The 24408-nt window shown below is 41.3% G+C and overlaps 1 protein-coding gene across 1 annotated transcript in view; it reads left to right on the top strand.

Moving 5' to 3' along the window:
• Positions 1-24408, top strand: part of SATB2 (SATB homeobox 2) — a 120395-nt gene that overhangs the window by 2431 nt on the left and 93556 nt on the right. Inside the window, exon 2 of the mRNA XM_009890164.1 lies at positions 5033-5209. Within this exon, the coding sequence (XP_009888466.1) occupies positions 5038-5209 (172 nt within the window). The 5' untranslated portion in view covers positions 5033-5037. The remainder of the gene's footprint in view (positions 1-5032; positions 5210-24408) is intronic.

Raw genomic sequence — 24408 nt, 5'->3', positions numbered from 1 at the left:
TGAAGTTGCTCGTAATTCAGTGTTTTGAGGTGTGCATGAGAATAAATAAATATTGTGGATTCTGCTCTTGCTGTCACCTAGATTTCTCTGCCCGCCCGCCCCCCTCCCCCCTTTTTTTTTCCCTCTAAATCAGTCTTCCCGATACAGAGAAAAGAATGACCCACATTACAGTCTTCTGCTAGGGAAAATGTTTTCTGCCTACATTAATGAAGTTTTCAGTAGTTTAGGAATTTTCAAATAAATGTCCTGGTTTCTGAACTCCTAACCGTAGACATTTGCTTTGTCTTTGAGGGAGATTACTCTGCATGTGTGTCTGTTTTGTTTAAAAAAAACCAAACCAAACCAACCAACCAACCAACAAACAAAAACTAAAAGCCCAAAGCACAACAGCAACAACAAAAACTTTATTTTCCACTTTCTTCATTTGATAAAAATCTCTCCACTGTAGAATGATTTCCTTTGGGTTTGACACCACCATTTGATCTCAGTTTTTAATAATTTTGGTGGGTTTCACTCCCAGAAGAAAACATGCTTGTGCTGTGAAGTATTCCCACTAGAAATCTGGGAAGTCTTAAAACCTCATGTTACTCAGGGCTAAGAACTGGCTTCTTTATTAATTCCCTGCTAGACAACCCCTGTACAGTAAATCTTTCCATAACACCATGCTGTTGAAATTAATCAAGCTGATGTTTGGAAATTGTTCAAATTAGATTAAATTAAATAACACCTAGACGGGGCTCAAAACTTGTGCTGATGGAAACAGATTTTAATCTAAAAAGACATGAATTTTATTGGTGCCTCTTCTTATTGGTTGGTATTCATATTATACTTATTAGGACATGCAAACGCTGCTCCCTATTTAATGGCTGGAGAGGTGGGTGGCTGAAATAGTTTAACCTCCTCAGCTTTCTGTATCCTTTTCATTTTTTGCCTTAGGTACCAAGCCTATGATGGTTATGTGAAAGTGGGCAATGCATAGAAGTTCGCTGCTGATAGTATCACATTTATTGCTTCCTCTAAAACATGCACTGGACAACGTATCATTTGCAAATGAACAAAAGAATCAGTGCAGGACTTCTTAATATCTGCTCTGCCTTGTCCTTCTAGTTAGTCATTAGAAAATTACAGCTTTTATTTGCAAATCTTCCAACTGAAAATGTATTCCAGGATAATATTTTTAACTGGCTTCAAGTTTTTTGTAAAAATGAATGTTTTATGCAGCAGAGTGTCCAGAGTTTTCACTTCTTGAATGAAATACCTGTTTCTGTTTCCTTCATTTTTAAGAATAGCATGCTCCCCAGTAAAATAAAACTATAGATTAAAATGGGCAAGGGGGAGAAAAATGTGCATTTGGACACTCTCTTTCACAGTATTTAATTTCTTGTTAATTTCTCTGCCCCTTAGAAGAGTCTCAGCAAAAAATCCAACTATGTTTACAAAGTCTTCTCTGTGTATGGCAGCTTTTCTGTGAAAGCAACAGTGGAGCTTAAATCCCATCTCTGATTTGCTTTAAAAATATGTTATACAAAGGTACCAGTCACTGCTACACATTCTGTTCTTCTGGCTAATAGTGGGAACAGATTTTCCTTGTTCTATTCCATGGATTAGAAGGGATTCTTGCTACGTATGGATGTCCTTCTAAAAGCCTTTATGTAGATCTTGTTTTATGCTCCCCTAGCCTTTTATGCAGATGCTATCTATATGGGGTCAAAGCTCTGTGAGAAGCACGAAAGAGATGCTTCTAAGTTAGCTAAGTGAATTAACATCAAGGAGAAAAAGTCTTTTTGTATAATTTGTGATCACTATTATTGTTTTGTGTGCATTCCAGCATTGTGTTCATCCTTTAAGGAAATAAACTGTTTACTTTTTAGCCCTCGGATTACCCTGTGTTTTCTCTGTGTATGAAAATCAGTGCCGCATGTCATCTACCGTGAGCTGTACAGCATCACTCAGTGCAGCACCTCTAAACCTGGGAGAGTGAATGCACGGAAATTCAGTGCAGAAGAGACCTAAGCCTTTTTTGTGTGTATGCATGGGAGAGGGAGGATGACAGTAGTTCTGGCTGATCGGTTATTAGGGAAGGAGCTGAGGAGTTTCAGGGTTGATGAACAAGGCTGGCTTGCATTGCTGTAGCCCTGCACACGAGATTTCATTATGGATGCTTGATCTCCTGCTCTCTGAGCATTGCTAAAAGTTCTTTAACTGAAATGACAATGAGCAGTGACTAACTTGCATCGCTCTTTTGTGAGGGCCCTGTAGTGACCTGGAGGTGTAATATATGCATCTAGGAGCAAGACACTGTGTATATCGGTGTGTAAAGAGCATGTTGACTTTTGGCTGCAGATGTTTTTTTCTTCTGATTCCAACGTACTGGAAGTATGTTAATTTATTTCTGGATAACATCAGGAAACGGAGAAGTTTGAGGCAATAAATCGATTAGAGACATTATAGCTTAATTCTCCAATGCGAAATAGAGGGCAAAGCAGATGGAACTTTTTTGGAGTGAGACTGACTTCGAAATAAGTTGGAGTACTGTTGTTTTTTGGTAAAATAGGATTGGTATTAAGATTCCAGACGCTGTAGCGAGAGGCATGAGAATGGGTTAGCAATGGCAGATGTGGTAACCTGCCCTTTGCTCTCTGTTTTTAAGGTACTAATAGCAGCTTATCGTCAGTTACGCTGGGTCACTGAGTTCAGAGATGTTTTTGCAAAAGCTGTTTCTGTAGCAGGGTCCCTGCAAGCATGGGCAGCAGAACGGGCAGGAAAGTAATCATGGGCAAGAGTCCTGTGGGTCCTTCATGCTGTCCATAAAGTGATGTCATGTACAGCATCAGTTCTCGCGTTTGAGATCCTGTTCGTACTGAGACAGTAAACGATGAGTGTGGAGAATAGGTGCAAATTCTGTGCTGAAGAGGCGGAAAGGCATCCAGCAAGAGGATAAAAGACATTGTAGCATCCCTCTCATCAGTTTGCATTCACCTACTTTTCTGTCTTATCACAATGTAATTTACACAACCAATACCACAGCCTCGGGATTTGGCCAAGTATTTTAATCTTTTGTTAAGACGTTAATAGCCCCATCAAAAGTACTATGATAGACTATGTGTTCGACAGGAGGGGGAATTTGTCGCTTAAGGAGGTTAAAATTCACTTTAACTGGATAAATGATTTACAGACAAATAGAATTAATTTTTTAACCTTTGATAGGAATAGAAATTTTGTCATTGATTCCAGAGGAACGGGATCAGCCTTGCACTGTCTTTTCAGGAAAGCACCTAGAGATTTTTTTTTTAACACTGTGTGTTAGAATTTGGCTGCTTGAAATTGCAAAGTGCATCAGTTTAACTCAGAACCAAGCAGTGAAGAGGGAGTAGCATCAATGTGATGCCGTAACCTACTTACACATTACTTCAGGATGTGTTTTAAAACAAAGAACTAAAACACATTGGCTGGATATTGCGACTCATAGCTGCTGCTGCTGGCCTGCAGTTAGAATGTCATGCCACTCCATGCCAGATATGTCACTAAGTAAGAATTGTGTATCTAAAATATATTTTAAAGTAAATCTAATCTTTGCAAATTCAAGACAAGGAGGATTTAAGTCCCTTAGCAGTTGTTCCTGGTGTGGCTTTATCTATTTCAGGGCAGGGTAATTCCTCTGAAGGGGTAACTGTTGTTTTGCAGATACTGAAGCTACCGATAATAGATGATCGTGAAGATATTTAACTGACTTTGTATGGAAGGAGAACTGAAATGTGGCTTTCTCCTCTTTTTCCCCTTAAAGAAGTGCCCAGGCCAGGAATACAGTGATTTGTGTCTAGCCTTTCATAAGTATACTCTGTTATTTTCCATAATTGTTCTCTACTGGAAATGGTTATATTTCATTCAGAAGAACAGGAGTGAGAGGTGAACTTTCTGGCAGTATTACGAGCCTTAGATAGCACATTTGGAGAACTGCTTTAGGTTGAGATTTGTCTCTGTCCCAGTATTTCCCAGTTTATGTAGGGGCTAACAAATTGTACGGAACCAATTAATAAATTTCTGTGACTGGAGGTAATGTTTTTTCCTTTGCCACCCCCTGACTACAGCCTGGCCTGTAGCAGGTGATGGAAATGGCCATGCAGTTCTGTATGTTGTCCGTCTGTTCTATCGTCCCTCTGTGCATGTGCTTGGAGTACTGTAGGGCTCTTTCCTGCAAATTGGCTTGTTTCTCTACTGTCTGTAGTGTTGAATCCCTTTAAGTTCATGCCCCACAATTTATTGCCATAGATGACTTGATCCTGTAACCACAAAAGCAAATTTACAATAAAACAGAACAAAATTGAATCCAGACCACCCCCCGAGTTTTCCACTTCTGTGGTTCCTCCTCATCCTTTATCCTCTTTCAAAGAGAGCTGTTCTCACTCTTCATACATGCAGCAGGAGACCAGCCACTGGCCTCTCTGGGTCTGTACAACCATCAGCTGCCAACACAAGATTATCATTTTCAGCAAAATCAATGCAAGGGTGTTTTCCTTGCATAGTGAGAAGACTGGCCATGATCTGAAAATGTGCAAATAAGCCTATCCCAGCCAAGAACTGTGTATGGAACTAGCCTCTGCTGATTCCTCCATGCGTTCACTGTGCGGGGAGAAGCAGAAGCAACATTTGTGTGTCAGGTTTTCGTATGGCTGAATGTGGAGAAGCCCTGACCTGAAAGAATAGGGACATTCATGGGACTGTAGAAAACTTCTGCTATGTTGAAAAGGTCTTATTAGGAAATCTTGTTCGTCCTCATGCTGACTGTGATTCTGTTCCTGAATTGTATTCTCTGGAGCTTTTAGTGTGGTTTTTAAATGAGTCAAGTGATGAGACTTCAGTATTTTCCTTGGAAAGAAAACAAAAGCTATCCCACAGGGAAGAAAGGCGGATTTCCACTTAAGATGAGCCTTCTAGGAGGTGTTTTAATTTACAGTCTTAATCAGAGATGTATGACACACTTCTTGTTCCTCTCTTACTGATACTTTGTTGTTTTGTTTTGTTTTTTATCTAGGTTTGATGATTCCAGTCTTTTGTGTGGTGGAGCAGTCAGATGCCTCTCTTGAATATGATAATCGAGAAGAGCACGCCGAGTTCGTTCTGGTTCGCAAAGATGTGCTCTTTAGCCAGCTGGTGGAGACAGCGCTCCTGGCTCTGGGGTATTCCCACAGTTCTGCAGCTCAGGCACAAGGTATTCAATAAAGTTCTTTTCCCCCTTCTCTGCCCTGGCAGAAGGCAGCATCTGCGGTTGTTTGATGTAAGGAGAAAGCAAGACGATTGGTAGCAGATCTTTGAAGTGGTTATATCAGTTGTGTTGATTGCTTAATCTTAAACTAGGTGTACAACAAGCCCTACCTTGTTAGCCTGCCTAGAAAGCATTAGCTGGATCTTGCTGAAGTGTGAAATACGGTGATAATGATCAGTCAGCATATTCATGACACATTTGTTCTGTACCACGAGGCAGGTTGCCGCTTCAAGGAAGTCAGCACAGAAGAGCTGGGTAGATCCTCTAGGTATACAGCTAGATTGTATCTGGTATTCCTCTTTGGATCAAGGCAGTTTTGAACAGCATATTATAGTCTTCGATTTTTAAAATTATACATTATATATAATGATTATATGTATAAAAATACACGCTCTCTTTATGGCCAGTAGTTGTAGGGCTAAACATCCAGGCTGATTTCTCTGCTTTTGCTTACCTACTATATTGCTGCAAAGCCCTTTGTGAAGCTCTGTAGTCCCTCCCACTTAGAGATGATTCTCCCGTAGCAGCGAAATCTTAAAATGAACAAAGCTTTCCTCTCTTTACCCAAAATATCAGCTTGAAAAAAACAAACCTAAAATCATAACCTTGAGGGAGATGGGCAGGAGGTGGTGGATTGGGAAAAATCTTTCCAGAACAAACTTTGCATTTCAAGAGGCTTTTTTGTACTAAGCAGGTTATTTCAATGCTTATTCTTTTGGATGAGAAGCTTGTAAGTTTCAGTTTCATCTCCATGTCATCCATAAAACCTGTGCACATTTAGAGTAGTTTAGCAGAAACTTTGCCCGGGGATTTGGATTTTACCCGTTTGTTTTAGTCATTCTGTATAGCTAGGTATTTAAACGCGCAAACAGAGGGAGCAGTGGTGGTGTTGAATCCAGGCATTCCAGGCAGTGGTTAATAGTGCAGCACTCCTTGTAGGAGCTTCTTCCCAAGCAGGGTGATAATGATTCATTTCCTCTGTCAGCCTCTGCTCTGTGAGAGAGGCTCAGGTTCTGCGTACAGGCAGAGCTCATCTCATGCACATGTGTTTATTTACACAATGCGGTAATAAAAGCTTTTCGAGAAGGTAGTTGTTTTGGTTTTTAATATGAAACATTTCATGTCATTTTAGGGACGCTTTTTTACTGAATGTAAAAGGTCAGCGTATCCCACTGTTTCCATCCTGGTGAGCCAGCTTCCTGTTTGACAGCGCTATCCATCTCAGTTAACACAGTTGCTCAACGTGTTGCGAGCTAACATGTGGAACACGCTGCATTAGGTGGCCAAGATTTGATTCTTGGCACTTACGAAAGGGATTGGGCTTTGCAAGAAACCTGCTCCAAGGAGGCATGCCATTCAGTGCAGTGATCCACACTGGCTGAGCATCTCACTTGGGGGAACCTTGCTTTTGCAGCATCTCTCTGCTGTGAGAATAGCAAGGAGGAGAGACAGATTGACTCACGAAGGAGATTAGTCGCTGTGAAGGGAGGAAACGGCCACTGCTTTTTTGAACTACAGGCTACAGGCTTTGACAATGAGCAGGTTCAGATACTAATCTGTTGCTTGATGTGTTGCTTGAATAACTTGTCTCGAAAATAAAAGTGGAACCTCTAATTATTGTAATTAGTCTAAAAGAAAAGACATCGGCATTTTTGTCTTTAAGGCAGCAATTATCTTCTACTAGAAAACATCAGATGACATAATATTTAGAAATGACCAAAAATACCTTAAAGATCCCTCAGCTAACAAATCTCTTACTTGACTGGTTTATTTACCTTCACACTGAAGGACCAGTTCTCCAAAGTCTTTTTTACATCCTGGGCAAATAATGCAGGTCGTGCTGATTTTAAGATATCAAGCTGAAGTACACAGCGTGTTCTATAGTACCTTACTTCTGTGCTAGCTGTTTGCAAGCTGAGAGATGAGACACAGGCAGAGACAGGGTGCTAGTAGATCTCCGAGATTGTTTAGTTTAGTGAGAAAATGTATGGAATATTGGGCTATAATCTGTCAACTAGGGTTGACGGAAGCATGCTGCTAAATTGCTGATCTGAAGATTTATTTGGGAACACAATTTTCTAGTATTAGAAAGAGGAAAAAAAAATAATAAAGCTATTTGCTTTATTTATTCCGGTTGTAGGAAAAGTCTGCTTCTGTTCTAGAGCTTGGGATTGATTTCATTTAGCAATATACAATGATAAACAGTCACTTAGTTCTTCTTTATGCTTTATGATCAGCTGAATTACAGGATCTGCATGAGAAGTTGAAGATCCTCAGGTGCATTTTTCAAAATGGTAAAGCTTTGGGCAACATGCTGTGCAAAACACTGACTGAGTAGGTGTCCCCATGTCCTCCAGGGACAAAGTAAATGTGAGCTTGTCAAAGCTTTTGTATTGTAAAGGCTGTCTAAGCTGTAATGTAGCGTGTAATAATTGTCACTCTTTGAGTTGGGGAAGTGTTTCATTTCCCCCCTCCACCTTGTTTTGGATGACTCTGAGAGAAGTAGCAATGTTCACTTCATCTTTTGGGAAACATCTTGCCTTTGCCTGTTCCTTTTAGAACAGGGTCTCCAGTGGCAGATAAAAGAGCTAGTTGTGGGGGAAAAGAGGATTTGCGACAGCAGAGAGAATTGCTGTGCGATTTCACACCGCCTTCGCTGCGGTTCGCCATGGCACTTCTACAGACCTGCTGAGGCTTGAGCAGGCGGTGTGCGACTTGCGTGTAGGGCCCTGCCTCACACTTGCCAGCTGTACAGCAGCATGGCAGAGTCTGGGTGCCAGAAAGGAAACATGGCACGGAGGGGTAGGTGATGTGTTGCCTCCTCGAGGGGTCTGCGTGCCCAAAGGGTCCCTGCCGTGGGGCTGCCTGCCTGGGAAGCAGCCTAAAGCTCCAGAGGTCCCCAAGGAGGTGATGCCATGTCCAAGCACGAGCTGTAGCCTGCACACTCAGATGCCACCTGGCTGGGAGCCTCACGTACTGGTTTGTGGTTGCTTGGCTTATCATGGCCAATTTTTAGTCCTGGTTGTTAGGTAAATTGAGAAGTCTTATCATAAATAATCTTGAGACAAATATGTATCAGGAGGTATGCATGAAGGTGGCCCCATGCCTTACTGGAGGAAGCTCTTTATTACCACACAGTTTGGACAGGACACATTTATTCCACAAACAGCTAGTTGTGAACATTTTTTGTTGATGGTGGCGAGAGCAGAGACTTTTCCAGCGAGTGCTGCCCTCGTTAAACTTCCCTTTTCTGACAGGAGCTGTGAAAAGTCTTCTGGAACAGCACGGAAATTCGTTAACAGCTTGGCACTAGGGTGTGAAAGTTGGTGGTGTGAATGGCAACAAAGGTTTAATAAACATTTATGTATTTTTCTTTCATCACTTGAGTCTACACCTGACACTAGGGAACCTGCTACATGTGCCTTTCTGAGAGGAAGAGAGTCATGCTTTCAAGGGGCACCTGTTCTATGTGTAGTTTAATAAAGTTTACATGCCCTGATGCAATTTTTTTTTTTTTTTTTTTTTGGTGGGTGGGGTATTCTAACTGGGCTATGCAAGAGAAGGGAACTGGTAGGGTCTGCATACAGTATATAGTCCTAAGTGCTGGGACCAAAGTAGTATGAAGGCGCGTGCGATCTGGGGTACCCTGTGTGCAGTCCTGCAGCTTTGGGATCAGCTGTGAAAGCCTCCTTAGTGTGGCGTGGAGGAAGAGCAGTACTAGTCTGATGCTTTTAGCAAGTTCTACTTTCTTAGAATCCGTATGAAAAAGAAAACAGTGTGATTTCTTGTGGATATATGTAGATACGATTTTTTTCTTTTGACCAGTTCCTTGTTAGCTGTCCTGAGTGTATACACAGAACTGGTGTACATTGTCTGCAAAAGCTTGCAAAGCTGAACGGGCCATCGAAATGGAGTTTGCTTTCTCCTCCCAGGTGCTTCTGCTAGCTGTGTTCGCAGGGCAGCGTGGAATGCCTGCCCTGACTGCTGTTTGTGGGCAGCTTCAGCTGGGCACTGGTGAAGTAGTTGCTTGGGTTAGTCGCTGTGCGTGGCCACCACAAGGAAGAGGTTGTACAGAAGAGTGAAATGGTGCTGAGATGCCAAGTGGAGCAGAAGGAAGGGTGAGAAAACAGCAGAGGGAAGTTAACACAGAGTGAGAGAAACATTAGATCTTTCCCATCCCTGTTGCTGTAGAGATTGCCAAGCCCTGGTTCTTAAGCAATGTATTGCCATGAGCAGGGCCATTGCAAGAGGCAGTGCCTTGTGCTAATAATGCCTTGGAGGCCCCTTTTCATGCTGCCTGTTTTCTAGTGCTGTATACTGACTGAAGGGTGGGAAGCTTTATGGCTGCAGAGAGCTGGGAGTGGCTGGTCGGAGTGGAAGGCTGGAAGGAGAGGCTGGCAATGGTCAGTGGCGAAGGTGTAAGACAAGAATGAGAAACAGAACAGGTTTAAGTATCTTGCCTTGCCATGTGGAGTTGCAATAGCTGGGTGTGGAGGAGAGTGATGTGTGCCTCGTGACTTAGCAAGCTGAGGTCAGAGCGTTGGCCCTTTCGGCCTTGAACGGTTGGAGTGGGAAAGAGGAGAATTTTGTTGCTGCCAGGCAGTGCCTGGCTGAAGTGGCTGATGGGGTACTTCTGCCCTAATGTCATGACACCCAGAGGTATATCTCAGGACTAACTGTCCTTCTCCAGCTGCCCTCCCTGTGAGGCTGTGATGTTGCCTGCAGCCATGGGAAGTTGCAAGACAGGCTTGGCTTGGCTTTGGTGCTTCTGCAGTGCACTGCGCTCTGGAGCACTAGTGAGCTGCCCTTGCAATTAGCTGCAGCAAGAGAGAAAGGAGGCTCTCCTGTCTGCATAGCAAGGAAATCAAGGCACAGATACACGAGGGCTCTCCTCTGGATTCATGAAGCACATGGCTGGGTCAGGAAGGAACCCAGACGGTAAGTGTGCTTATTTCCCTCAAGGATCTAAATATGTGAGCTCAGCTCTGCTCTCTGCTGTTAACTGGACGCCTCTCACACTTGCAGCCTGCATTTAAGTAGTATTTCAAAGCAAAGACCAGATCTGTTTGATAGGGTGATGTTTAGCGAACCAGTCCAAACCTCAGGCTGCTGTGTGAGAGAATGTGGCAGCCTGAACGCTGGGCTCCTTCACTCTGACTAGCCTTTGTGAGGCCAGTAGGACCATCTTTCCACTTATGGGGTTATAACCATGTGTACAAATATTTGAAGGGTGTAAATATTGATGAGGGAATGGATTTGCCTAAGCTGTTCCAAGAGGGTAGGGCTCTGGGGCAATTGGAAGGACCTGAGCAGATGATTAGCAGGGAAAGGTCCTGTGAAATATTCCCATCTGTGCTGTTTCTAGGACCACAATAGCTTCCAATTGAATGTCAGGTAAAGGCAGAATGTACCAGCTGGGCGCTGTATTGAACACACACAAGCTGGTTTTATATTTCTGTATCAAGAAAAGTACAGTAAAAGTGTAGTGAAACTTTGCTAAACTGTGCTTGATGTGTAGAGCTAAGTTTGCTGCAGTTGGGAAGACCAGATAGGTTATTTTTAACACAAGTGCAAGGTAGCAGTATCGGAAAAATGAGAGGAAACCTGGGTTCAGGTTTCTCCTGTGAATAACGTGCAATAAATTACAAGGATGCTATAATATGGGATATTCTGACTCCTCCGCCAAGTGCCCAAGTGCTCCCTGTTCATGTGATTAAAGACCTTCTAGTCAGTATTATACTGGCTGGCCATATAATGACTTAAATAACAAGACAACACAGTGATCAGAAAAATAAATGTTGGGTCATTTCCTGGCTCTGTCACTGTTTGCTGCTACTTTTTTCTTTCTCATTTGTACAGAGGCAGCATAGTGGTCTTGCCTAACAGAGTTGTGGGTCCGTGTAGAGTTGCTGCATGTCTCTCAGCTCAAACTCTTTTTCTACAGAGTATGACCACCCTCTTTTTAAACCAATACCTCTTAAAGCAAAAGAAACCAACCCACCCTAAAACAAATAAATGAAACCAACCCAGCCCTTTTCGGAGCTCCCTTTTTGGAGCTCTTTTCAGCAGTTTCGTCTTACTCCATCTATAATTAACAGCTCCTTACCTTTAGTAATCCCTTTTTGTCCCTCTTGCGTCTATTGGGTAGACTTTTTGTTGGTAAGCTCTTCTTTCTTCTTTCCAGTTTTGCAGGTGAAATTGTAAAAGACCCAAATCAAATCATTTAACAGTAATATGTGTGAGGGGTACAACTCAAATGGACATATTGCATTAAACTCTGACATGCAATTTCATGACAACTTGTCTGGGATTGCTAAGCAGACTGGATTTCTTGCAACAATACTCAGCCATCCATATCAAAGTTCTCCTTGTAAAAGCTGCTCCTTCTTGAATTGTACATTTCTTGAGTTGTATTCTCTATTTCCCTGACGTTTGAAGAAAGTGAGCTGAGTACTTCTCAAATATTTATTTCCCTCTCTATATACAGACATTTCCAAGCAAATCACTGTTTTGTCTACCCTACAAAACTTCATGACAACTGCAAGTGAAACTCAATTACAGGAACCATGAAAGAAAGTCAGAATTTAATGGGAATGCTGAAAACCTCTTCCTTCTTTGTTTTTGATAGGCATTTCAGTGTATAAGGAACACAGGGTCTGAAAGACACTGTTAGAGATTCAGCATCTCATGCCATTTCAATTAAAGCCCCAGAGTTCTCTTTAAACGTTGCTTGGAACTCTTAAGAAATCTTCCGTACAAAATAAGAGACGTAGGGATTGAGGCTGCTTATATTTGTAGGGTTTACTAAAATTAGTGGTTTTTTTTTTTCTGGAAAATGTGACATATAAAGAAATGTTAGGATGTAATTCAATTTTTTTATATGTATAAATGTATGTTTTGTTTCACATATATAAACACATGTATAATATATTTATAGTTTAATAGAGAATATAAATACATGTATTTTATACATATATGCACATATAAATATATATTTATATAAAAGTATAATATATTTATATATGGAAACAAAAGATCAAAATCCAATTAATAAACCAACCTTTCAGGTTACTTGTCACCCTCATTCTCCATCTGTAGCGTTATTTTAAGTAACCTCATTATCCCAACAGCATGAACTCTAGTGAATACTTGATTCTTTGATAAGCTCACTGTGAAAGTTCTAACCAGTGGTCAGGAAGTGTCTCTCTTCCCTTTTATTGCCTATCCCCCACCCCATGCTGGTGTGTGCAAAGGCTGCCACATGCTATTGGCTTTCTGATCCCAATGTATTATTTACAGGATTCTTGTGATGGAACAAAACCTTCTACAAGTAATGATCTATTTTTCTAGATGGCAAACATCTGGGTAGTATAAGTAAATGGGTAATTTATTAGTGTTTGAACAGCTTAAAGGAGGGTAACCAAAGGTAGCCCTGAACAGCTCAGCACTTCTGACGGCTGCTTGCCATCTCATTTGTGGTTTGTGACTGAGCACAGCACCGCTTGTAAGTAGGAAAGGAGGCAGGGGCGAAAGAAGGGAGCAGAGTGGACAGAGTGGACTTCGGCTGTCCCGATGAAACACCCTTTCTTCCTTCCCTGCATGTCTGTGAGACTTTGCATACCTGCGATGGGAGTTTCATAGAATCATGGAATGGTTTGGGTTGTAAGGGACCTTAAAGATCATCTAGTCCAACCCCCCTGCCATGGGCAGGGACACCTTCCACTAGACCAGGGTGCTCTAAGCTCCATCCAACCTTGCCTTGAACATCGCCAGGGATGGGGCATCCACAACTTCCCTGGGCAACATGTTCCAGTGTCTCACCACTGTGACAGTAAAGAATTTCTTCCTAATATTTAACCTAATCTACCCTCTTTCAGTTTAAAACCGTTATGCCTTGTCCGATCACTACACTCTCTGATAAAGAGTCCCTCCCCATCTTTCCTATAGGCCCCCTTTAAGTACTGGAAGGCTGCTATAAGGTCTCACCTTGAGCCTTCTGTTCTCCAGGCTGAACAATCCCAACTCTCTCAGCCTGTCTTCATAGGGGAGGTGCTCCAGCCCTCTGATCATCTTTGTGGCCCTCCTCTGGACTCGCTGCAACAAGTTCATGTCCTTCTTACATTGGGAGGCAGTACTCCAGGTGGGGTCTCATGAGAGCAGAGTAGAGGGGGAGAATCACGTCCCTCAACCTGCTGGCCACACTTCTTTTGATGCAGCCCAGGATATGGTTGGTTTTCTGGGCTGCGAGCGCACATTGCTGGCTCATATTGATCTTCTCATCCACCAACAACCTCAAGTCCTTCTCCTCAATCTCTTCTCTAACCAGCCTGTATTTGTGCTTGGCATTGCCCTGACCCACATGCAGGACCTCGCACTTGGCCTTATTGAACTTCATGAGGTTCACATAGGCCCACCTCTCCAGCCTGTCCAGGTCCCTCTGGATGGTATCCCTTCCCTCCAGCGTGTCAACCGCACCACGAAGCTTGGTGTCATCAGCAAACTTGCTGAGGGTGCACTCAATCCCAAACATCCATGTCGCCAACAAAGATGTTAAACAACACCAGTCCCAGTACTGACCCCTGAGGAACACCACTTATCACTGCTCGCCACTTGGACATTGAGCTGTTGACCGCAAATCTTTGGGTGCGGCCATCAATCCAATTCCTTATCCACCAAATGGTCCATCTGTCAAATCCATGTCTTTCCAATTTAGTGACCAGGATGTCATGTGGGACAGTCTCAAATGCTTTGCCTGAGTCCATGTGGATGATGTCAATTGCTCAGTTTGAGGCCAAATACTGTGAAATGCATGATGTTGTGGTGACGGCTCTGGGGCTGTAGTGGACTTGTTGCTGTGGCATGTCATTTGTTTGTTCCAGTCATAATGGATCAAACTCAGACTGCGCTATGGATAGAAATCATTAAACCTTTTTTTCCTGTCTCTCCCCCTTTCTTTCTGAGAAATATTGCTAAGGCCGTAACAGCAAATCGGTGCTTCTGTTTGATGAGGGCTGTGTTCTTTAGCGCTTTCCATTTACTTTACGCTGCAGGCTGTGTGTAAAGCGATAATGCTGCAGGACAGAAGTTCCTTCAAGCTTCACTCTCTTCCAGGAAAGATTTTCACATATTCTGCAAGTTTTATAAACCAATGAAGAAATGCTGGGGAAATTGAGCCACGGGCTTTTTTGTGTCACAGCAATTCTTATAGTAGTTTGGGGTAAAATAAAAATCAAGTTCACTCCGAAAGGCCTGTGTGTACTCAATTAAAAACTTAGACCAGCGTATAATAAATTCTGATTTTTCTTGGCCCCCTTCCCAAGCTCTCAGCTAAGCCCACAAGCTCATGAACCGCTGGTATTTTTGAGGAAAATTGGGAAATGGTGTTTATTAATTTTAATTTAAAATAAAATTTTGTTGTCTTTTTCTTGCATGAATCTGATAATGAAGCAGTGCTGTATTTAAAAATGGGAATAAATTAGGTTAGACTAGGTCTAGAGAAGGAAAGTGAGGTGCAGTTAGCAGCCTGTTAGCTAACAAGCTAAATATTTAACTGTTCAGTAGTATGTGAGGATAGCAAAGCCTGGTGGTGGTTAACAGAAGTTAGGGTAGCTTGCTTTTTTCCCCGCCCCCTTTTTTTTTTTCTTTTTAGACATTCTTGTCTGCTGAGATTTTTTTCCACTCCCTGCTCTAGATAAGGAAAGCAGTATTTTAACCCTGCAGCATGAGGGAGATGCCTTTCCCCCCAGCTGCAGATTGCCTTGCCCCATCTGCCTTCTCTACAGGGGTACAAAGCTGAGCCCACCTCAGGAAAAGCTGCTGCTTTCCTGTAACCCAGCAGAGGCAGTGCTCATCCCCTGGATTGGCTTCCGCTTATTGGGAAGCGCATCCCAACTTTTAGGATCTCTGGTTTGCCTTGGGCGGAGATTCCCCTATGCAGCATTTATAATGGTTATGCTGATGGAGAGAAAGCAGAGCTCTTTTCTGCTGGCTGCTCTGTCTGAAGTCCATTTGTCATCAGTGCCACGGTCGCAGCGTTGCTGCACGTGTGAAGGGGAATGGGCTTGAGCACGTGGAGAGCAACGGGGCTGGTTGCGGGGTCCCTTGCAAGCTCATGGTGTAAGGCAGTACTTGTCAGTCCTCTCTAACCACATAGACAAGCTACGCATGAAAATCAGTTTGTTTTGAAACTGAAAACTTAACAAATTAAGGGGAGAAAACTTAAAGGGGATAAATGGAAAATGTTTCCTGGTTAAAAAAAAAAAGAAAGGAGAGGGAAACGCACTGAGCACTGTTCTGTGTCTGATCATCTCTTTAGGAAAGATCCTTCTGGCATTGACAGCAAAGGGGCAATTCAGAGGGTTTCTCACTGCCATGTGTAAGCATTGTAGAAGGGACCGAGCTCTAATTCTCCTGGCCCTTACTGGAATGTAAATGAACCCGTCAATCAGCAACTGTGTTTGATAGTTGCATCTTTTCCTACGGGTTGAATTTTACAAGGGCGATCTGCCCTCCTGCATTGTTTGTCATCGGGGGTCTGCAGGAGATTAAATGGCTACATTTACAGAATGGGAAAGGATAAGCAAAAGACAATGCCGTTGGTGACCTCCTTTTGCCTTCTATCCTGACTGCTGGAAACTCACTCAGAGTACCCATGAAGGTTCAAATTCAAGCTGTGGCTGAGAGAAGCGGGTGTGTATGTCCTCCTCCTGTCCACTGAGCTACTTGGTTATTCAGGGTAGGTGTCTCTTCCTCTCCGTACTGGTGCAGGGCTTATGGAGAATCACTTGTACTCTGTCTTCCTTTTGGCTAGTCAATACCTTTGATTTATCTAGACAACTTAAAAAAAAAAAAAAGTTTATACAGATACGATTAAGAAAAGGCATTGCATCAAGTTGAATGAGAAGAGGTTGGGGTATTTTTCACTCGGTATTTATAGGCGATTTTACTTTCAACTTTATTCCAACAGAAAAATAATTCTTCTAGCATGAAGTAGCTGTCAATGAAACAATAAAGCTATCGTAATCCTGGGCTCTGGGATCTGTATTTTATTCCATTGTCACCCCCCAGTTTTATATGTGCAGCATCTTTGACTTAACCTGGCTGTTTCCACAGTTAGCAATAAAGAGTTAAATTCAAGCTAGCTAGGAGGAGAATGTGTGTGCCAGTCAGGATTCTTAGCTAAATTGCTTTCATACTTTGTTTTTATAATATATTTGCTGCTTAGCCACATTTTGGCCTTTTTCCTTTTTCTAACAAAAATCATTATGTGCGATAGCTAGTAGATAGTTCCTACTTTCACAGTGACAACTCCATGCTAAAAATGTCCCTTGGCATAGGGATTGGTAACTGATGGCAATTTGCCTGCCTTTCTGAGTAGGGTTTTTTTGACACCAGCTATAGAATCTATGAAATAGTCTGTGGGGAAAAAGTGTTCATCTTGTGTTGAAACTGAGGATGGACCAGTTGCTTGAGGAAAAGAATGTATCAAATAAGGAACTATAGATAACACTAAATCTTTTCAAGATCCTGGAAGATGTTTAGGCGGAATTGTGCGGCAGTCAGCATGAGAAAATTGGCATTTTGTGAAATGCTACCATAGAATATGTTTCAAACGTCACTATTTATGTATCCACTTATATAGATAGCATCAATTACATATTTTTAAATGCTGATGATGGGTCTAAAACCTAAATGCATTACAAACATAAAACTTTCTTTCTCTGTGGCTTGAGTGTGGAGAACAAGTCTTTTTTTTCCCCCCTCAATCTGAAAGCTGTATTTGTTTGCTTAAAAGAATGAAGAATGGTATTTCATTAGTAATATTCACAGAGATTTATTAATATTTTATTGTGGAGCCTTGAAATAGAGGACTACACATACTAGTTCTTTTTTTTTTTTTTTTTTCCCTGATATCTCTGCTAAAAGAGCATAGCAACCCCATGCATTTGCATTTTCTGATCAGTAAAAATCCCCCCTACCATAAATGTGTATGTGAAATTGAGAACCTAATTAAAAGATTAACAGCATGTACAGTACTTTACCCAAAAGGCATGTGTTAATTTGTTAAAACACTAAAGATTTTTATGCTGTCTTTTTTGACGCTATCAAAATATTTTCAGTGGAACTGGTTGAACCTGGTCTCTTTATTATAAATTCTTCTGCAGAGTAAGACGACTTAATTTCATATCTAATTGCATAAGGAATTATAAATTATCTTTTCTAAGAGACCTATGACACTAAAACACAGAATGAACAAATAAAACTGATTTGTTCTAGTACAAATGAAGATATATGGCAGTATTTTTATTACAGACACCATTTGTTTGGGTTGAGTGTCTGAATATTTTACAATAAGATAAAAAGTGCTCTTCGTCGAGCAGTTGTTCTAGCAATGCATCTTAAGGTGTTTTACAAGTAATTGCCATGAAATGAAGAAACCCGAATCAACAAAAACCAGCCCCACCCATAAAATAAAACTCTGTGCAGAATGGGATAAATCTGTTCCAAAGGAAATATGTTTTATATGCATTCACAGAAGTGGCGGGATCTGCCTCTTGGATCAAACATGCAAACTTTTCTTTTGTTTGCAGAGGAAAGACCTGTTGATTTCAAAAGTGTGTTTTATCTCAGAAAAAGGTGACTTGCTGTATGTAAAATGGTAGTTTCCAGCTATGTAAGAGATGCCACAGTCTAGAGCACACCAGCAAAGGATTACAAGTCTGGTTTCTAGTGGGGAAGCACGACTGATGTATAGGACAATGTACTGGAAGTGGGCATTCCCTGATGTAAAGGGAAATGAAGGTCCTGCCATGACCCCGTTAGTGCCACGTAACCCAATGGAATGCCCTGGTGCTGCAGAGTTAGGATTTCCTTCCCTCTTGGGGACTTCTGGAGGAGTCTTGAACAAACCCCCCTTCTTGCCCTTAAAGCACAACCAGTAGGTATTCTCCTTCAGAAACAACTAGGTATTAACAGTACAAAGGGATGTATTAGTTTAAGAACTGAATATTACCCTTATGGCAGAATTTAATAGAAACTGGCAATTATTAAAGATTTGCCTTTTGTGACTACTCTCCATGGAATTTTATTCTGTCATTGAAAGTTTAAAATGGTTTATAGTAAATTTACCAGTTTGTACTGAACTGTGTCAATGTTGGTGCCAAGGCTTTTCGAATGTTATTGAGTGTCTATTTAACCGGATTAGATTAAACCCTATTACATTATTTAGTGCAAGTACATTGTTCATAAAGGAACAAATTAATATTCTACTGACCTTTCGAGGGTTGAATTAATAAATTTATTGCAAGGATTAGTTTGGTATTGTATAATAGAAATGTTCTTTTATTTATTTATCCAGAAGTACTTTTATTATGAAGTTTACTGATACAAAGCTGCTTCTATTAAGCTGATTGTTATTCCCAGATACTAAAAGACCAGTGCCAAATTGTCTAAATCACAACGTATGTATGCGTTTATGAATTTTTCTAGAAGGGGGCCAAAAGGGTAGTATGGAACTTCATAAAGGCAAGTAGGAAAGAAATTTAATAATTTTTAGGTAGAGAGCTCCATGGTCTGGTCTGAGTGATATGAGATGAAAACTGCAGCATTTATGGTGAAATGCAGATTACACTTTTAAAAAACATTTATGCCTAATAATCCAAAGGGATTTCAATAACAAGGTTAAGGAATATTTTTATTACCATAAAACCACGAGATTCTTTTCCCCCTTACTTTTCTGTAGCTCTGCAGTAAAATTTCATTTTGCCAGGATTTTTTGTGCTTTACAATTTTGAGTGTGTGTCTGTCCAGGAAAGTGAGGAGGGAGAAAGCAAAAAAGAAGAGAGACAGCCAAGTGTTTCTATGCTGTTTGTAATAGCAATGTCACGTCTCTGTGAGGGACAGCAGTGTGGTTTTTGGTAGCGTAGTAAGCACCTGCACCATCTCACTGAGGTACAGCAACTCCCCTGTCCCACTCTTCTCCTTCCCCTTCTTGTTGAAGCGAGGTTAGGATGGAGTTGCAGGTACACCCATAGTACTGATGTGGCACTGTGGTGCCCCATGGTCGCAATGTGGATTTTGTGGAGGGAGGGGCTATTACAGAACAAAATTGCCATCAAACCCCTGCAAGGCTTCTCCTGAATCCTTCTGTATCTGTCTCTTGTGCATAAACTGTTTTTTCATGTAAATGTGAGGGAGATGAAGAAATCTTAGCTGCAGATGGAAAAAAAAAACCAAACCAGTGTCTTGATATTTTAAAAAATCCAGAATTAGAAGGAGATAAATTTATGTAGCCTTTGCACCATAATAATGTGGAAAGACCTGACACAAAGCCATAAGGCTTTTTTCACAGATTCAGTTGTCTGGAAATTGTGCAATGGTGTTTAAACGGAATGACTTTTAACAGATCGCAATAAATTTAAAAAAAATACCATGTTTTCACCAAGGATTACATGATGGCAGTGCTAACTCCCATGCAATTAATAGACAGCGTGTACTTTGTTTTCCTTTGAGTGTTTAGCATTTTGTCTAGATTTTATCTGGCCATGTATCCAGGAACTGGGTACGGAGGCAAGCTGCTGTTAATTGAACTGTATTTAGGACTATTAAAACCATCCTATGTGCTGTATGGCAAAATGTGTATCTAAATTTTCATTTGCAGCAATGTAGCTGTATTATGCATATCCCATAGTAGATAGGCAGACCCTCGTCCACATGTTTTTAGATACAAAATGTAATTGGTTTATGACAAAATAACTTCTTATATCAACATAGCATTTGTCTTTTACAAAACCTGCAGTTATTTTCTCAGAGCAATTGTGAGGGGCAGTTTGTAGCTTAACAGGAAGAAAGATAGATTATGTTTTAATTTTGGCATGGATTGTTGGCCCATTGAATCAGGCCTATGTTGTAGCAACTTCTTTATAGAGGAAGGCTGGTCCTGGTTTCCCCTGATCTCATACACCTACTGAATGTCTTTTTACATCCAGCTAGTTGTGTGATTTAGTGTTTAGGGGGAAGAAGATGCTGTCTGATGTGAGGAGTGATGAGTTTAAATGTGGGAGCAAAAAAAATCACTTAGTTCCGTTCTTCCTGGATTAAGTCTTTTATATAACATGCTTTATAGAAAAAGGGCTACGTTTGTACAGAAGAAGGTGCCAAAACGCTAATAGAAGCATTGTAGCTCATCTGATGGGTGGGACAGACTTCTGCATGCTATTTGGAAACAAAATTAACCCTGTGTGGGAGTACAATACCTAGCATTGTTAATTCTTGACATTTTCTTGCCCATACTCCTGGGGCTCTTGATGAGGGGAGCTTCAGCTTCTCTTCAAAAATTTAATTTGTAGAGGTAAAAAAAATCTTAGAGGATTCCATCAGAAGCTTGTGAGCATGATATCCCGTCTTTGGCATAAGAACATGGAATAGAAAAGAATCCAAGCATTTTAATTTGCTGGGAACAAAAAGAAGCTGGCTGGTAACTTTGGGATATGGTATTGCTCTCTGAAGCACATTACTTTGCGGGTATGCAGGCATGTGACAGTGTGATCGTACGTGGGTCTGTGTTGCTTTCAAACACGCCTGGGGCCTCCTGTGGCCCTTTCGTTATTTCTGAGCTTTTGGCACTGAGTACCAGTGGGGGATGCGTGGAGATGGGGAAACGAGAGAACTAGATATTAGAATTCAGTAGCAGATTTAAATTAAGCAGAAACCTCAGTATGGTATAAACTTGTAAGGCTATATATACACTATGACATGTGGCTGGACCATAGTCATGCTCAGCAAACCGCTGAATATTATAGGACAGTTAATATGTTTTCTAATTCTTCCCAGAAAAAAAGAGGATTTCAGTACTGAGTAATATCTTATTATCCCATTCCTACTATCAGCAGCACAGCAATTTGAACTTGCAAAAATAGCAGATTAGATATTTCCCTGAAACTACATATACTATTTAGCGTCTTACTGATGTTCTGGCAGGACAGGGTAGGGATTGACAGAAGCCGGGGCTGAAAGTGACTTAAGGGAGCTAACAAAGTTTAGCGACGGTTATGAAAAAGCAGTGCTTTCCACTAGACATCCCATGAAGAGGGAAATGGGAAAGGAAGAGAGCTGTCAATCAGGAACTACACACCATGAACATGGCTTTTTGAGCCAGGAGGAGTCTAGGCTGACAATTTCATGTGGGGCTTTGCTTTCTTAGTAGGAAGAATTAAGAACAGAAGTGAAAAAGATGGTAGTGGTAGAGGTAATGTCCTGACCTCTTAAAGCTTAGGTATAAGGTGCATAACTCAGTCAAATATTCCTTGCAATGGTGGAAACGAAAATGCAGTGTTCTGGTACTACAGTAGTGGTCACAAAAATGGAACTAGAAAGGCTTGTCTCGGTGTGGACGCTAAGTGAAATGCGAAAGTTAAACGGGCATCCAGGTGTGTGATGTAGAGTCCAAAATCAGCACACACAATGCTGTTAGTGTTCATAATTGTTGGTGCTGTAGATTCAACAAGGAATTCTTTACGAGAAAATTAAGCCGTGTTTTAAGTTACAGCCATGTAAATAAAGTCAAATGCTTCTGAAGTCAGTGGAGTTTTTGATTTCCACTGATGCAATTGAGGGCAGAGGTTGAAACGTGATTTTTATTTCCAGATGCATTGCAAGCTGCATTTCACACTTGTTTTATATGAAGAAGATCTGTTGGGAGGCAGGTTGGGAGCATAGGTAACGCAGCTTCAGATACCTTTATCTATAGGATCAGTAACCACTGTTGATTGTTTGCAGAGAGCTTGTTTGGGGTGTTCTGTCCACATAAGTTTTCAGCTGTGTCCTAATATGGAAAAGCAAACTCAATACAGATATTGTAGAGTGAGCTACAGGAGGGATAGGCCAAAGCCATTTTACTGCAGAACATTTTTGCTTGTATGACAGCCATCCATTTGCAGGATATTTTTTGTTTAATGATCTTCAGAGTCATTTAATTATTTTTTATAATACCTCATAGAAGCTCAGGTTTTGGTGCTTACGTGAATACCTGAGATGCAGTGACTTAGACTGGGACAACAAAATAGAAATTACCTGTAGGAATCCTCCTAACTCTGCAGAGTCATGGAGAGAGATGCCCAGTGTCCTCAGAGGACAGAAGTGTGGGCGCTCTGAGACTGAACATAGGAAGGCATGTTTGCTTTAATATATGTAAGATTTTAATATATGTAAGATTTGACCTGGTTTCAAGTACTTTTCTTAAGACCAGAGGAAGGAGAAGGCTGCAGAGAGTAGAGGGACATGTGAAGCCTGAGGTTAAGAGCCTTACAGTAGGCTATGGTGTTGCTTTAGTTGTGCGTCTGTTTGTGTATGTGTTTGACTAAAGGAGGGGATGGTGAATATCCACCTTTTTGGCAAGGACTGAGAAGTTGGTCTTTAGCTTGACTAATACGTATGTGTATGTAGGAAGGTTTTAAAAGGAGGGGAAAATATTTGTTAATCTGGACTATTTGTGGTTGAAATATCATAAACACTTGAATGTAATAAGAGAACTACAGTAACTTTTTGTTCCCAGAGAACTTGTTAGAAATATTACTTGAAATCAAGATTCATATGTATTTGCAGACGTGCTTTCTTTGTGAGGTTTTCATGTAAAAGCAGGGTTCCCCACCTAACTGCATCCATAAATCAAGAAGGTGCCTTCTTTTCTTCAGAACTTAAGGTAAAGAGTTTTGTTTTTAAAGCATGTGGTGGTTAGTAGGTGTCTGTAGACTTTTAAATGGTGCACAAATGCACAAGATTTTTCTTTGATTAACTTTTTTTTCCCATTTATTAACAAGGTGGTCATGTAGGAACATTCGTCAGAAGCTTTAGAAATCGTGGGAGATTTATGATGTCATATGATGTCATTACAGCAATATGCTGCATTGTAAAACTTCAGAGCAACCATTGCTGTACCACCAGGGTGAATAATGGAGCATTCATTCACTCCTACCAAATCCCAACATCAAATATTCCACAGGGTCTCTTAAAACAGAAATTATGCCTATAGGAATATGTAGTGAGAAGTTACGCTTGGAAGGGTGTAATCAGAGTACCTCAAAAGGAGTGGTAGATACTTCAGTTCCCAGAAGTCATCATGTTAAGACTGCACAAAAGCTGGAGACTTTCTGAGGTAAAAGCTCTTCAGAAGGAAGTGGCTGAAAAAATCTTGGCTAGCTCACGGGGAGCTTGTGAGAACAAGTACAAGAGGCCAAATTCTGCTCTGTTACACCATCCTACATTTGGGCTAGTGCCAAGGACGAGCGCTTTCCCTGCTGCGACTAGACTGGAGGGAGTACAACTCTGAGGGGTCTGAGCAACCAGTGACTCTACTCTAAACCACACATAAAATGAGTTTAGCAATCTTGGACTGTTGAACAATGATTCATTTTATAATATGACCACAAAATGTAGCTGAGTTGGTAATGATTGCTTCAAACAGCTCGAGAAACTGAATGAGCAAGGAGGAGTCGGGATTACCCTTAGCCCTACCAAGTGTCCTTGTTGGGCCGGAGGTCAAGGCTTCCTGGTATAGCTTTTGCCCGGGGCTGCTTTTGCCTGCAACAGAGACAGACAAAGGTCTCATTCTTTGTGGTAAACGTGCTTTAACAGCCACCACTGTATACTAATACTTAAACAAAATGAAAGGAAATGTTAAGTCTGCTGCACGTTACTTGTTCAGGATGTTAACAGCTGTATGGCAAATACATCTATAGTATAGGAGGGAGAGGAAGATACAAGCAAACTTTCACAGCCATCCTTTCATATCTGTAATTACATCCAGACTTAGCAGCAGTGTCATTTCATTTTGCAGAGGAGCGTGACAGCCCTTGAAGTGAGATTTCTTGGTATTCAGTCCCACACGGTAGAAAAGGTCCATTGTGCTCTGACCTGCTTTAAGACAAACCGTTACCAACCCGTGCGTGCATGCTCAAAGAGTCCCCCCTTTTTATAGACAACTGCCATGTGTTGCAGGGGTTGCTATGGCAAACTGGGGCAGAAAATCCTATCTTGATGTTAAAGCGAAATACTTAGAAATTGTAAGGAGACAGATTTTGAGAATATAAATTAATTAAATGGCAGTAATTGCATTATTGCACTGTCTTGCCAGAGAAATAGCTATTCCT

Source organism: Charadrius vociferus, unplaced genomic scaffold (genome assembly GCF_000708025.1).
Source record: "Charadrius vociferus isolate BGI_N301 unplaced genomic scaffold, ASM70802v2 scaffold147, whole genome shotgun sequence".
Lineage (NCBI taxonomy): Eukaryota > Metazoa > Chordata > Aves > Charadriiformes > Charadriidae > Charadrius > Charadrius vociferus.
The sequence above is the reverse complement of the archived record's forward strand: the minus strand, read 5'-3'. Positions and strand labels throughout refer to the sequence as shown.